At 37.2% G+C, this 15,788-nt stretch overlaps 1 protein-coding gene across 1 annotated transcript in view; it reads left to right on the top strand.

Moving 5' to 3' along the window:
- Positions 1-15,788, top strand: part of Abca12 (ATP binding cassette subfamily A member 12) — a 170,215-nt gene that overhangs the window by 142,821 nt on the left and 11,606 nt on the right. Inside the window, exons 40-45 of the mRNA XM_003474203.4 lie at positions 1,355-1,409; positions 1,978-2,155; positions 3,571-3,686; positions 4,683-4,842; positions 12,207-12,460; positions 14,571-14,775. Of these exons, the coding sequence (XP_003474251.2) occupies positions 1,355-1,409; positions 1,978-2,155; positions 3,571-3,686; positions 4,683-4,842; positions 12,207-12,460; positions 14,571-14,775 (968 nt within the window). The remainder of the gene's footprint in view (positions 1-1,354; positions 1,410-1,977; positions 2,156-3,570; positions 3,687-4,682; positions 4,843-12,206; positions 12,461-14,570; positions 14,776-15,788) is intronic.

Genomic DNA, 15,788 nt, shown 5'->3' with positions numbered 1-15,788 from the left:
TTTAAGACATTTTGCTGGGTGCTGTTGTAGGACCTACAGAGTTGCTTATGACAGAGCCATTCTGATCCAAATACATCTGTTTGATCTTGATGCTAAAGATATGTATGAAAAAAACAACTGGCCCCCCAAGATCCTGCATAGTCAACAAAAACGTATTTTCACAAAAATTCCTCTGGTGAAGTAGTGTTTCTTGAGTCTGAAACCCAAAATGAAACAGAAGATGAGTTTTTCCCTGGGTATATTACACTTTAACAGGGGTTAAGTGAGCCCCATGGAAAATAGAAACTAAGTTTTAAAGGCCCATTAATTTGTACAAAATATAAAAAAGTACATTCCCCAATGAAATAATTAAACTTATAGGTCAAGATTTTTTCTTTAGCATACAACTGCTGCAGAATTCAACCTCAAAATGTCACATTACTCTTAATAAAATTATAAATTTAATTTAATGGTGATGTGCATTTGAAATCCTCTGTAATATTCAGGTACTGTGGCACAGTATCCTTGTATTATGAACATATACCGTATAAACAATAAGAAAGTTCTCACTCAGTTCATACCCTGGAGGAACAAGTGTTTAGGAATATCACATCCACCCCCTACCATTCTTTTCCATGACAGGCATTATACTGTAGTCGTTGGAGAAGTATTGTGAGTCTACTTTTGACTTTGGCTAACCAAGACCCTGGATGGAAGGGGATAAAATAGCTTTTGTTCTAATTTAGACAGTATAGCCAACCATGGAAGAGCCTAATAATTTGGGTGGTACTGGAATTAAATGACTGTTTTTATGAAATGAGCTTGTATCCCTGGATCCTTCTAGACCTTTGTGTCAAGAAATGCCTGACTGAGGAGCTCAAATTCTACTCTGCTACAGCTGCAGAGCAACAGAGAATTTAAAGTAGCAAAGAAAAAGGGAGAGAATCCTCTCATACTAAGGCAACCCCTCATACAGTCACAGCACAGCAAGGAGGGGGAGGTGGGCTCTGTCCCTAGGAAACTCTCGTATGGTTTGTCCCCCTCTGAATTGCTTATTTCTGCACATGCTGTTGAAACATACATATGACCAGATATGTCATACGGAGAACAATTGTTTAAACATAATAGAAAGAACAATGCTATATTTAAGAAATGTCTAAAAGGTTCCATATGAATGTGAAAAGCTAAACTTTTCTTTTTGAGAGTGTCACCAATTGTAAGACATTGATGGGATTAGGAGGAATACATCGTTTTCCTTTGAAAGAGGATATTAATGTAATATTCTTTAGATTACGACATAAACAAAAATATTATAAAATCTTCATTTTAAAGTTGGTATTTCTGGTTAATAATAGAAGGTTGTCTCTTCTTTAAGGGATCATCATGTATAGTCATCCCTACCCAGGCGTGCAAGATCAGGAGCAAGCCACGTAAGCAGATCTGGCATGACTACTTTCTTCCTGGCATGGCTGAGCTTCTGTATAAATTGCTATAATTGGAAATCGCAGCTGAATCTGAATGAATGCCAATCTAGAAGGGCTGGTAATAGAAGTCGCTGGCTGGGGGAAAAGGAAGTTTCTAAGAGTGTGTGGACTGAGGTGGTCAAGTAGAGGTTGTTGACCGCAGACCCACTGTGCCTGCTGTGTTTTGAGTCAAGTGCCCAAGTGCTTCGTCATTTCAGCTTCCCTGCAAAGCATTTCAGTACTGTTTCTGTGCTCCTGATCTGTATGTCTCTTGCATACACTCTGTAACCCTTGGAGACTGAGGTTTTCATATCAAAATATCCTTAGTCAATTCAGGTGCACTACAGCTACATTTATTCCAGGGTCACAGCAGAGTCATGTCAAAGATATTATCAGGCTGGGGTGTAGGAAGCCTTATTTGTGCCACAGCCAACTCTTGTACTGTTGTGTCAATGACTTTAGTTAGGAACCTTCCTGAAAGGAAAAGGGTTCCAAAAACTTACGTGTACTCTCCTCTCCCTATCGCTCACTACAGAATCAGCAGTTTAATCGATGTTTTAGTGGCGCTGTCCATCCTGATGGGCTATTCTGTCACCACCGCCAGCTTTGTCACCTACGTTGTCAGGGAACATCAGACCAAAGCCAAGCAGTTACAACACATTTCAGGCATCGGTGTGACATGCTATTGGGTAACAAATTTCATTTATGACATGGTGAGTAACTTTGGTTATCTCAAGGAAGACAGGATCTATTTGAATAGAATATACTGGTTTTTATTCAAGAGTTATTTATTCTAGTTGTTCAAATTATTATCAGTAGAGTAATAAATTAAGGAAAAGTCAGGTTTGTATTAATTTAGTGGTTGGACATAGCCCATTCCCAGGGCTATCTGTTAATATGCAGATTCCTGGGCCCCATCCCCACCTTTAAATTCATATCTAGAGAGGGGAGTGTGTGCTAAACAAGAGCCCCAGGTAGTGTTCAACATGTGGTGTGGAAGTCTGAACCACCACTGTGGAGAAATCAAAGTTACCAGCACAACTGTTTTCCCCAATTGTGCCAAACAATCAAGTTTACAAAACTTAATCAACTAACAGTGAAAAATTCAAAGTAGCAGTTTCTAATGACACATTAGAGGTGATTAGTGGGAAAAGGGGGGTTATAATCCATCGATAGCTCTCTCGTTTGCATAAAATATTCCCGAAGTTCAGATGGTTGTTCTTACTCCAAACGTGCCATTTTGGCCACCAGCCCAGGATGAGTGTGTGTTTGCCTGTGCTTATGGTGAAATTGCCTGAGTTGTTGTCAAGATTACTGGTTTGAAGAGCTGGAAAGTAATTAACTCCATAGCCACTTTGCTGGCGTATCCAGTGAATCTGAAATGTGTTCATGATAGAAGCCAAACCTGAAAGAATGTAATGATTGCTCTGGACTTCAGAGGGGTTTTAGGAAAAGTCCACGGACATGCTGCCGTGAAGGTCTGCCTCCCACTGAGATCTCTTGTCGTATTTGGTGCTCATTTCAATTTAGGAGACATCTCCATAGTCCCTGCCCGCATGGGGACACTCAGATTACCATTACCTTCATTGCATGCGACTTGCTGCCTACAAACACTGCAGCACTTGGTACTTCTACTTGTCAGCAAACTTCTCTGTTCATACACCTCTCATTCCAAGAATGTGTTGAAATTGCTGTCCTGTTGGTTTTCAGAGTGGCTCACACTGATAGCAAGCCTTAGAAATCACCCATCTGAGAGCGCTGTGGCGTTCAAAATAAAATCAATACTTTGAGGACTGACTCTTGATACCAAGACACCAGACTGTCTTATCTTTCTCATTGAACCTCTGTTGCTGAATGATTCCAAGTCTTAAAGCCCAGAGGCAGGAACACCAGGGACTTCTTGTATATGTATAAAGATGGAAACTGGTTTAACCTCATATTAGAGGAGACAAACTCTAAAGTAAAATCAGTGTAAAATAAACTAGACATTATAAGTACTGAGACTGTAGATACAAACTCATTCCTTCAAATTTTTCTGGGTCACTTTCTTGTAGTTTTATGCTAGATGGGTTAATGACTTGAAAGAATTCTTACTATGTATTCAACATGGTTTTACACATTCTCATAGGTCTTCTACTTAGTCCCTGTAGCATTTTCCATTGGTGTCATTGCAATTTTCAAGTTGCCCGCCTTCTACAGTGAAAGCAACCTGGGTGCTGTCTCTCTCCTTCTCCTGCTGTTCGGGTAAGCTGCTGATGAAGCAATGAAAAAAGAATTAACAAAATTAAATCTTCCTAGGCACAAATAGGACCTAAATCTCATTAACTAATTTACAACTGTCTTGGGGCTTTATTTGACATGAATAATAACTAATAATGCCTTCTACTTTCTAGTCCGTAGTCTGTACAGTGTAATACTTCTGAAAATTAATGTTGTTATCATTAATGAGCACTTACTGGGTGCCAAGTGTTTGGCTTACTAATTTACATATTTAATCTCATTTACATCAAAATTGAGGGTTTAAAATGACCAGAAAAAAATGGATACATGTGTGAATTTAAGTATTGACAAATTATATAAATAAATATATGTAGCATTATAAGGTCACAGAAGTTCAAGTATACTTTTTATTGATCTTTTTATAGAAATCTAAGGGCACACAATATTATTGTCTTTGTATTAAGCTTAGATAGGTAATACATAATCAATGCAAGGTGTAATAATCCTTTTTACCCCTAATGCATGGATAGTTAGCAGTTGTAGCTAATGCAGGATCTCTCTTTTTCTAAGCTCTATTGAATTTTCTGCAAAGTCACTGAACTCTTTACTTAAAACAGCCTAACTTCTCACCAGTCTCTGTGTGCTCAGTTAGCCTCACCAGTGTCATTATTTTTCCTCAGCTTTAAATTATAAGACTTTTACAGATTGAACTCATATTTATGAGCAACAGACGGCTTACCTGAATAGGATAACACCATCCCCAGGGGGGATAAATTTGTAGTTGTAATAATGTTTGCCAACTCATGGTTTCTTAAAAGAGAGGCTTCTTACTGTCATTTAAAAAATATCCTTTGGTTTTCTTTGTCAAAACAAGGAATGAGAGTGAAATCTAGCTACAAGCTTGGCAACTCATAGCTAATATTTACTTTTGCTTTGTAAAGTCATGTAAATTTTTGTTTTATGGCTCTGTAAAATAGAAAAATTAAGGCATAATTTAATCTTCATATTGTTAACCTACAGATATGCGACCTTTTCTTGGATGTACCTACTGGCTGGTTTCTTCCATGAAACAGGGATGGCCTTCATCACTTACGTTTGTGTTAACCTGTTTTTTGGCATCAATTCCATTGTTTCCCTGTCGGTGGTATACTTTCTTTCTAAGGAAAAGCCTAATGATCCGGTAAGGTCCTTTTTCAGTCTGTTAAATGTCAGTGAGCATATCCAAAACTTTACGGTGTTCAAGGTGGACAGATTTTTTGTTTATTTTTCATTCTTTAAATGGAACATAATATTATCTTGTTCTTATATTAAAATTAAAAGACAAGAAAATATAGCCTTAAAATAGTCTTTTTAAATACCATATAAATTAATGCCTTCTATTGCTACATGGAGTGTCAAAACAATTGACATTTCATAGTCTCAAGTGAAGTGATGGATGTGAAATCAGATATAATGTATGGTGCTACATATATCAAGCTACCATGGTCAGCTAAACATTTCACTCATTAACAAATTCCTATGGTATGGTAGAGACAAGGAAAATGGCTTCATTATATGACTATGGGTTGGGATTAATTTGAACATTCAGAGAGAGAAGACTTAATTCATTCCCTTTCAATCATGTATTGGAATCTACTTCATTGTAAGCATCACTTTCCATTCAGAGCCGACAATTATGATTAGTGAGAAGTGTAGCACTAACAGTGCCAGGCAATTGAACAGCAGAGAATAGAGAGGAAATGATGTGAACTAAGGAACAGACAAGCACACTCCAGGAGGAGAAAGAAAATTCATGAGGGGGAAGTAGCTGGCCTCAAGTGTGAATAACGTGACAACAAGCCACTTGCCCCTCTTTGAGAGATGGTGTCTCTTCCTCCATCTCATTTCACCATTTTAGTCTCTCTCCAAGTAGAAATTACTTTAGGCTCTGAAACCTTGCTGAGTTAAGTCCTCCCACACTCAGGCACCTATCAATACTCTGTCCCAGTCCCCAACACCCTAGCTGGCCCTACATTCTAAAATTCTAAGGATGGTCTAAAAGTTTTGTCTTCTGGACGTCCAGTCACTTAAAAAAGTTTTTTTTTTTTTTTTAGAACAGAGTACAAGTTTATCAACAATGGTTATCAACGTTGTCCCTTGTTTCCTTAAAAAGAATTGTCTATCTTATTAGATATTATAAAGTTGGACAAAACAGTAGAGAACAAGACCAATAAAACTTAGGCATTGTAAACATTACAGGACTTCCAAAGAACACAATAGTCAAACCAGAATGGGTATCTTAGTGAATCTTATTGTCTTCAAAGTAGTTGCCTATGTCTTCAAACTTGATACTATCATATAGAATGGAACAGAGTCTAATCAGTCAAAACAAGATCGTGGGAGTACTACAGGACTTCAAAACAAGTTAATAGGAAATCGAAAAGAGTTACTATTTATATATCCTAATTTTTTCTTTAATTAAGACAAACATAAGAAATGACTAAATAATTTTTTTTGAAACAATAAGGGGGAGATTGAGATAAAACAGGACATAACAATATAACAATAGAGGTCACAGCATGACTGTTTCAACAACCTAGTACTTCACCACCTTATAACCTGACTTAATAGTAGTTACCATAGTGTCTTTTTCCTTGAAATATTTGGATAAAACTTCATATACTCTAGCTTCAAATATTTTCATATCAAGAAGCCCAGAATAAAGCCTTTCTAATTAATGAGTGAAAACTTTATAAGGCTTCAAGGCCACCTAATGGGGAATCATGATTACCACATATTTTTATATATTTGAATCATTATTTACATTAGGGAAACTATTCGGTATTCACACATGCGAGATTGATTTATTTCACTAATGAGTATGGTCTCAAGCTGCACCCATTTATTGATAAATATCTCAATGTGATCCTTCTTTATAGCTGAATAATACTCCATTGTATAGAAATACCACAACTTTTTTATCCATTCCTCAGTTGATGGGCACTTGGGTTGTTTCCAAGATCTGGCGATTACAGATTGTGCTGCTATAAACATAGGTGCACATATATCACTGTGGTATGATGCTTTCAGTTCTTCTGGGAATATGCCTAGAAGTGGAATAGCTGGAATAAATGGGATTTCCAGTCCCAACTTTTTGAGAAATCTCCAGACATATCTCCACAAAGGCTGTACCAGTCTACACTCCCACCAGCAGTGCAGGAGAGTTCCTTTTTCCCCACAGCCTCTCCAGCATTTGTTGTCGGTTTTCTTGATCCTGGCCATTCTTTCAGGAGTGAGATGGTATCTCAGTGTGGTTTTAATTTGCATTTCTCTAATGACCAATGATGATGAGCATTTTTTCATGTATTTATTTGCCATTTGCATTTCTTCATCTGAGAATTGCATATTCATCTCAGATGCCCATTTTTGGATTGGATCTTTGAATTTCGGAGGTCTGAGTTTCTTTAATTCTTTATATGTTTTAGACAAGAGGCCCTTGTCTGAGAGAGAGTTCACTAAAATCTTTTCCCAGTTTGTGGGTTTTCTTTTCACTATGCTGGAGATTTCTTTTGACATGCAGAAACTTTTTAATAAGAAGTGGTCCCAGTTATTGATTCTGGGAAGTATTTCCCGTGCGGTTTGAGTCCTGTTCATGAATTCTTTACCTACTCCTATGTCTCCAAGGTTTCTACCTATTTTGTCTTCCAATAGATTTAGTGTTTCTGTTTTAATATTCAGATCTTTGACCCATTTAGATTTTAATTTAGTACATGGTGATAGACATGGGTCTAGCTTTAGTTTTCGGCAAATGGAGAGCCAGTTTTTCCAGCACCATTTATTAAAGAGACTGTCGTTCTTCCAGTGAACCTGCTTGGCTCCTTTATCAAAAATAAGGTGGTTGAGTGTGTTCGTAGTTGTGGTTGTATCTTCTAATCTATTCCACTGATCTTCAGCTCTGTTTTGATTCCAATACCATGTTGATTTTACTACTGTTGCTTTGTAGTATAACTTCAAGTCAGGGATTGTGATGCCTCCTGCTTTGTCTTTGCTGCTTAGAATTGCCTTTGCGATTCTAGGTCTCTTCTGGTTCCAGATGAAATTTAGGAGTGATTTCTCTAGATCTATAAGGTATGTTGATGGTATTTCTATTGGGATTGCATTGAATCTGTATAACAGTTTTGGGAGAATGGCCATTTTCACAATGTTTGTTCTTCCTATCCATGAGCAAGGGATGTCTTTCCATTTTCTGAGATCATCTTCAATTTCCTTTTTCAGTGTATTATAATTTTCACTGTATAAGTCTTTCACTTCTTTCGTAAGAGTAATTCCTAAATATTTCATTTTTTTGCTTGCTAATGGGAATAGTCCAGTTTCTCTTATTTCCCTCTCTGTAATTTTGTTGTTCGTGTATAGGAATGCTATTGATTTCTGAGTATTGATTTTGTATCCAGCCACATTACTGAATTTATTTATTGTATCTAAGAGTATTTCAATGGAGTTTAGGGGGTCTTCTATGTAGAGTATCATGTCATCTGCAAACAATGATAATTTAACTTCTTCTTTTCCTATCTTTACCCCTTTTATTTCTCTTTCTTGCCTAATTGCTCTGGCTAGTACTTCCAGTACTATATTAAATAGGAGTGGTGATAAAGGACATCCTTGTCTTGTACCTGATTTTAAAGTAAAGGCTTTCAGTTTTTGGCCATTTAGTATGATGCTGGCTGTTGGTTTGTCATAAATGGCCTTTATTATATTGAGGTAAAGACCATTTATTCCAATTTTCTGTAAAGTTCTTATCATGAATAAGTGTTGGACCTTATCGAAGGCTTTTTCTGCATCTATAGAGATGATCATGTGATTCTTATTTTTGGCTTTATTGATATGGTGGATTACATTTATTGATTTGCGTATGTTGAACCATCCTTGCATTCCTGGGATGAATCCCACTTGGTCATGGTGTATAATCTTCTTGATGATTTGCTGGATCCTATTTGCCAATATTTTATTGAGGATTTTTGCATCTGTGTTCATTAGGGAGATCGGTCTATAGTTCTCTTTTATAGTTGGGTCTTTCTCAGGTTTTGGTACTAGAGTAATATTTGCTTCCAGGAATGACTTAGGAAGGATTGCTTCCCTTTCAATTTCATTGAATAGTTTGAGGAGTGTCGGCATTAGGTCTTCTTTATATTTCTTGTAGAATTCTGCAGTGAATCCATCTGGGCCTGGGCTCTTCTTGGTGGGCAAGGACCCAATTACATTCTCAATTTCATTAGCAGAGATTGGGTTATTCAACAGTTTTATATCCTCTTGATCTAGCTTTGGTACTTCATATGCTTCTAAGAATCTGTCTATTTCTTCTGTGTTATCAAACTTTTGAGAGTAGAGGTTTTCGAAATAGGTGTTGATGATCCTCTGTATTTCTATTGGGTCTGTAGTGATTTCTCCTTTTTCATTTCTTATTGCATGAATTTGAGCTTTTTCTTTCCTTTTTTTAATAAGGTTGGCTAGGGGCTTATCGATTTTATTTATTCTTTCAAAGAACCAACTCTTTGATTCGTTGATTCTTTGGATTGTTTTCTTAGTCTCTATTGCATTGATTTCTGCTCTGATTCTTATAATTTCCTCTCTTCTTTTGGCTTTGGGCTTGACTTGCTCTTCTTTTTCTAGCTGTTTGAGGTGTAGCATCAAGTTATTTACTTGTATTCGTTCTGTTTTCCTGATGTGGGAACTCAGTGCAATAAATTTTCCTCTCAGAACGGCTTTCATTGCATCCCACAGATTCCGGTAAGTTGTATCTGCATTTTCATTTTCTTTTAGGCATTGTTTAATTTCTTCTTTAATTTCTTCTGTGACCCACTGATTACTCAAGAGTGTGTCATTTAGTTTCCATGTGTTTGCGGAATTTTTGCAGTATCCTTTGTCATTAATTTCTAATTTCAGAGCGCTATGATCCGATAATATGCAAGGGATGATTTCAACTCTTTTGCATTTGCTTAAATATGTTCTGTGAGCTAATATATGGTCTATTTTAGAAAATGATCCATGTACTGCTGAGAAGAATGTGTATTCTGATGTTGTTGGGTGGAACATTCTGTATATGTCTATCAAACCCATTTGTTCACAGGTGTGATTCAGTTCTGTTATTTCTTTGCTCATTTTCTGTCTGGTTGATCTGTCCCTTGGTTTCAGTGGTGTATTAAGGTCTCCTGTTACAATTGTGTTACTGATAATTTGAGTTTTCATTTCTGTTAATAATTGTTTTATATAACTGGGTGCTCTGGAGTTTGGTGCGTATATATTTAAGATAGTTATCTCTTCCTCTTGGAGTTTTCCCCTTACGAGTATGTAGTGACCTTCTTTGTCCTTTATGGTCATTGTTGGTTTAAAGTTCACGTTGTCTGCAAACAGAATGGCTACTCCTGCCTTTTTTTGGATTCCTGCTGCATGAAGAATTGTTTTCCATCCTTTGACTTTCAGTCTGTGAGTATCTTTCTGGGTTAGATGGGTTTCCTGTAAACAGCATATGGTTGGATTTTGTTTCTTGATCCATTCTGCTAGTCTGTTTCTTTTGATTGGTGCATTGAGACCATTTACATTAATGGTTATTACTGTTAAATGCTGGTTAATTGTAGGAATGTTATCTCTCTGCTGTTGCATCTTTATCTTTCTGTTCTGTTTAATTATTTGCTTTGCTTAGTGGTTTTTTCCTTTGTGTATCTAAACTGTCTTTCAATATTTTTTGCAGGGTTGGTTTGGTGTTCATGAAGTTCTTCAGCTGTTCTTTGTCATGGAAGTATCGTATTGCACCATCTATTTTGAATGATAGTTTTGCAGGATATATCAGTCTTGGTTGGAAATCATTTTGCTTTAGGATCTGGAATACTTCACTCCATGCTCTTCTTGACTTTATCGTTTGTGCTGAGAAGTCTGCTGTGATTCTGATAGGTTTTCCTTTATAAGTGATTTGTCTTTTCTCTCTGACAGCTTTTAATAATCTATTCTTGTGTTGGATTTCTGGGATGGTGACTATTATATGTCTGGGTGTAGTTTTATTTTGGTTATGACTGTTTGGAGTTCTATATGCTTCACTGATCCTGATGTCAGTTTCTGATCTCATGCTTGGGAAATTTTCAGCTATTACTTCTCTAAATATCCTCCTGACATCCTTCATGTTGTCTCCCTCTCTTTCATTAATCCCTATCATTCTTATGTTATTCTTCTTTGCATCGTCTTGCAGTTGTTGAATTGTTGTTTCCTGGTTCCTTGTTATTTTCAAAAGATCTTTCCTTTCCTGTTCACTAGCTGCAATCCTGTCTTCAAGGTCTGAAATTCTATCTTCACTTTCATTAAGGCGGTTTTTACAACTTTCAGTGGAGTTTTTTATTTCCTGTATATCTCTGTGCATCTGCATTATGTATTCTGTTTGTTTCTTATATTGCTCGTCTAGGGATTCTATCTTTTTGTTTAGTTCCTCCAATTTTTTATCTGTGTTTTCTTTAGATATATTTAGAATCTCTTTCATTTCTTTTATCATTTCTTCTTTTATCTGGGAGATTATTTCGAGTTTGAATTTCTTTAAAGCTTCCTGGAGTTGCTTGTCAATTTCAGTGGCTATTGTGTCCGATATATGAGGTGGATGGGATATATTTTCTTCTATATACATCGCTCCTAGCGTTTCTTGAGATGGGCTAGAGGTTTGAGGTTGTAATTTGGTCTTTCGTTTTGTCATTTTCCTATATTTCTGTGTTTCAAGTGTTATTTGAAAGCTTCCTCAGGATCTGTTGAAAATCCCCTTCTATGTTTGGAGCTACTGGGACTCTGGCGCCGCGCTACTCCAAGCCATTAGGCCTACAGAACCAGTGGCCCTCCTCTGCCTGCTCAGAACTCCGCAGTTCCAGACAAGCTGGGCCTCAGGGACACTGTGCGCCCACCTGCCCCTTGGAAGCTCCACAGTTCTTCAATCGCAGCCGGGTTAGGGTACTCACCACAGGCCGCAGTGCTTCAGGAACCTGTGGACCCTCCCTGGTTGCAGAGATATCCACAGTCCTCCAGACACATGGAGAGGCCAATGCAGGCACCCCAAATCTGCCCAGCTCCTCCTCTGCAGACCAATGGCCAGGCGCGGCAGCTAAACAGGCTTGGCTAGGCTGGTAGTGTGGGCCAGCCCACCTATCGGGAGCTCAGCAGGTCTCCAAATGAAGCCGGAATGGGGAGGCTGATGTGGAAGCCTCAAACCCACCTCTCCCCTTCACTGCACCTGGAAGCCTGGGGGAACTCCAGCAGTCTGGGCGCAGATATCCAGAGTCCTCCAGACACGCAGAGAGGCCAGTGAGGGCACCCCAGATCTGCCCAGCTCCTCTGCCTAAAAAAGTTTTTATCTCCTGGTATTTTAATGACAAACTGTCACCATTTAGTCATAGGAAATACCTGTGTGCAAATTCAGTTCACATGAAATCATTGCCAGTCTAGATAGGCTTCTCAATATTTACCTACGTCTAGTTTTAAGTTTCTGTCAATTTGTTGCAAGCCTAACACTAAGCTTCATTGTTATTTCTCTGTTTTCAGACTTTGGAACTTATTTCTGAGACACTCAAGAAAATTTTCCTGATTTTCCCACAATTCTGTTTTGGCTATGGTTTGATTGAACTTTCTCAGCAACAATCAGTCCTGGACTTCTTAAAAGCATATGGAGTGGAATACCCACATGAAACTTTTGAAATGGATAAGCTAGGGGCAATGTTTGTGGCTTTGGTGACTCAAGGCACCATGTTTTTTTTGTTGCGACTTTTAATCAATGAATGGCTAATAAAAAAATTCAGGTAAATATAGCTAAAACACAGTGTTTGGTATCCATGATGGAACTCAGCATTCAGGGAAGAACCAAGGGTGTTAGAGTCATTAACAATATGAAAATGTTTTCTTCAAGAACATTTAAAACTTTTTACCATAAATTAGCTTTTTTTTTATTCTAGTAGTTATCTAACCTTACTATGTGTCAGAAAGTACTGCTTTAAGAAAGAAAGTCCAGCATAGTAGTTAGCTTTAAAGAGATTAAGGTTCAGCGGTAGAGATAAAATATGTACATAAACAAAAGAGTTGAATGTAGAAGGATAGAAAACACTTTCAGAAGCAGAAATAAGAAAGAGGCTTGAATGTGTATGTGGTATGTTGGCTGTAAGTTTGGGAAAAGAATATTGAAATGAACTGAATCTACCGTCCTAAATGAAATGAAGTGCGTAAATCATTGACCTAGCAATAGTATTTCTGGGGGTTTTTTTATACCAGCACGCTCACATAGATGCAGAATTATAGAGGTATAAAATTATTCACAATGGTAATGATTTCTAATATAGTGGAAACAACCAGAGGGTTCTTTATTTGCAAAATAGTTAAATAAATTATATGTATATAGTCACAAACACAACAAGATGTACCCATTAGAAAGAATGATACAGTTCTATGTGCAATATTTGAGATTATTTCTAACATTTATTGAGTAAAAAATGTGAGATTCAGGACTATGTGTAAAGTACATTACCATTTGAGTTAGAAAAAAAAATCTGTTTGACTTATTCATATAAATCCATAGACTATCCTAGATAGGGATGCCTTTTCTGAAAAGAATTGTGCATGGTTGAAAATGACTTTTCACTATATATTCTTCACTTCTACTTGAACTTTAATATCATGTGCATGTATTACCTACTGAAATAAAATTTTAATTAAATTATAATAATAAAAGAAAGCCAAGAGCAGAGATATAGAAAAAAATATTACAGCACACTTAAGAAAGGAATAATACCATTTGATTAGAACACAGAATAAAGGTAATGAAACACTAGGAGATAAAAGCTTACAGTAAGGTAGGGAGATTACGGAATCTCTTGAATGCTTGCTAAGGAGATACAGTTTGGGCTTTATTCAACAAACAAAGGTTTCTGAAAAGATAGTATCATGATCAAATGGTGCTTTAGGGGAGTGGTTTTGTAGAGGTGGTACAGACTGGAGTTGAAGAATCAGAAACACTGGAGCAGTTTTGGGCTCTTGGAAAAATCTGAGTGAGGGGTGGAGTTTGTAATGGGGATGGAAACTGATAGAAAATGACCCAGGGCAAGGAGTCACAAGGCATTTTCAAGCTTGGGGGACTCACTGCATGGTAAATTTTGGAGTAAGGATGTTTCAAAGAAAACAGCAGAGTTGAAGTCTCTGGACTACTGTTAAAAGAAACAGGAATGTTAGAAAGGAGAACTGGATTGATCTATTGGATTTTTAAATTGTTTGGGTATTTGTTAGGAAAATACTGAGGTGGATTTGGAACTTAGTGAGTTTGCAGAGCTGAGAGTATTAAAATATACTCTAGAGCTTAGGTGAGACAGTTAAAAGGGAACAGAATATTATTCATGTTTTAGAATATTTAAAAATAGAGATCTACTGTACAGCATTTTACCTATAGTTAACAATAACATGGCCTGCACTTAAAAATTTTTTAAAAGTAGAGTGTCTGTAAATGTTACTACAGTTTTAAAAAGAGAGAAGAAAGAGACAAGATATTTAAAAAATGTGATCTTTGGTCTTAGGCTTCTACATTTTCAGTCTTACTGAACTCCTATCGAGTTTAGCCTTCCTCTGAACTCCTTATTAAGAGCTGACTTTCAAAAATAGATTCATCTCCTTGTTACTGAAATTAGGATTTTATATTTTAACAGTGGATCTTTAAACATTTAAGGCATAGAATCAAAAGCTACTTCTCAAGGATCACAGTGAATATGGTGAAGAGAGTCCATACTAATTTTTTAAATTATTTGAGTACACCACACTTAACAGATTTAAAAGTTTAATACTAACACAGATTCCCTTACATGAAAAAAACATGTCTAAATCGAGCAGTCATTTCAGAATCATTGATATAATATCACTGGGGTTTTTTAGACTCTTGCTCAGAAAATTTAGTTCTTCACCTGTAATGGAGATAACAAATGAAGATGAAGATGTGCGGACTGAGAGATTAAGAGTTGAGAGTGGTGCAGCTGAGTTTGATCTGGTCCAGCTCTACCGTCTCACAAAGACCTACCAGCTTATCCACAAAAAGATTATAGCTGTAAACAACATCAGCATTGGCATCCCTGCAGGAGAGGTGAGGAAGCGTGATTCATTTCTGTCCTTGTTTTTGGTGAAAGTGATGAATAAAAATTATTTTTCTCCAATATTTTTCTAAAAATACAAGAGTCAAACAATATTTCTCTAGCTCATATACATACATATGCATCATATTTACATGTAGATATAAGGCATGGCAGGAATAGAGTGAATTTCATATTTTTAAAATAAATATAGTAAAAGACATGTGATCATTACTCTCCCTCAGAATGCTCCCCCTCACTTTGAACACACGTCCATTTCTCTTGTCATTTTCTAGAGCAGGTATGGTGAGTTCTTCCCAGTGCCAACCAGGGGAAGGACAGGCTCAGAAACACATTTCTGCTGTGTCCCCAGCCACCTTATTCACTAGATCTGGTGCAATGTGACTTCTGCCTCTTCCGCAAAGTCAAAATGTCCATGAAAGACAAACATGTCGCATAGATTCAGGATGCTGAGGCAGCCACTGCGGCACAACTAAAGACACTGACGAAAGGGACCCAGAACTGCTTTGGAAAGTGGCTCAACTACAGGATGTGTTTGAAACAAGGGGAAGTATCAGGAAGGGGTTAATGGTAGCGGGTCTTCTACCGTAACGTATTTTTTATTTAAATGTACACCTCATCCATATATCTCAAAATAAAGCTTACTTTATGTTGCGTCTGTTGTCTACCCCATAAGGCTAGGCAGGCAGGAGGCACCATTTCTCACCACACAGCAAGTCGTTTCCTAAACTCCTGTGCTCTCTGCGGTGAGATCTGGTCAGGAAGCTGCTCAGAGCGCCCCCTTCCACTTCTCCTTCCCAAGCTCCTCCAAAAGACCCTGTAAAGAAAACAGAAGTCAGAAATGAGGTCCTACAACTGCATCCATTTATAGTCTTGTTGTTTTCACAGGCGTAGTATTAAGGTGGCTTTGAACAAAGGAAAAGAAAATGACTATTCCTTTCATTTTTTAGCAGAGTCTCAAATTTCATGCATCAAATTTATTTGCTAGCATAAAGAAATTATTGTC

The sequence above is a fragment of the Cavia porcellus genome, unplaced genomic scaffold (assembly GCF_034190915.1).
Source record: "Cavia porcellus strain 051 isolate PalLab524CR breed Dunkin Hartley unplaced genomic scaffold, mCavPor4.1 scaffold_26, whole genome shotgun sequence".
Classification (NCBI taxonomy): domain Eukaryota; kingdom Metazoa; phylum Chordata; class Mammalia; order Rodentia; family Caviidae; genus Cavia; species Cavia porcellus.
Note: the sequence above shows the minus strand (reverse complement) of the source record. Positions and strands in the feature narration are given on the sequence as shown.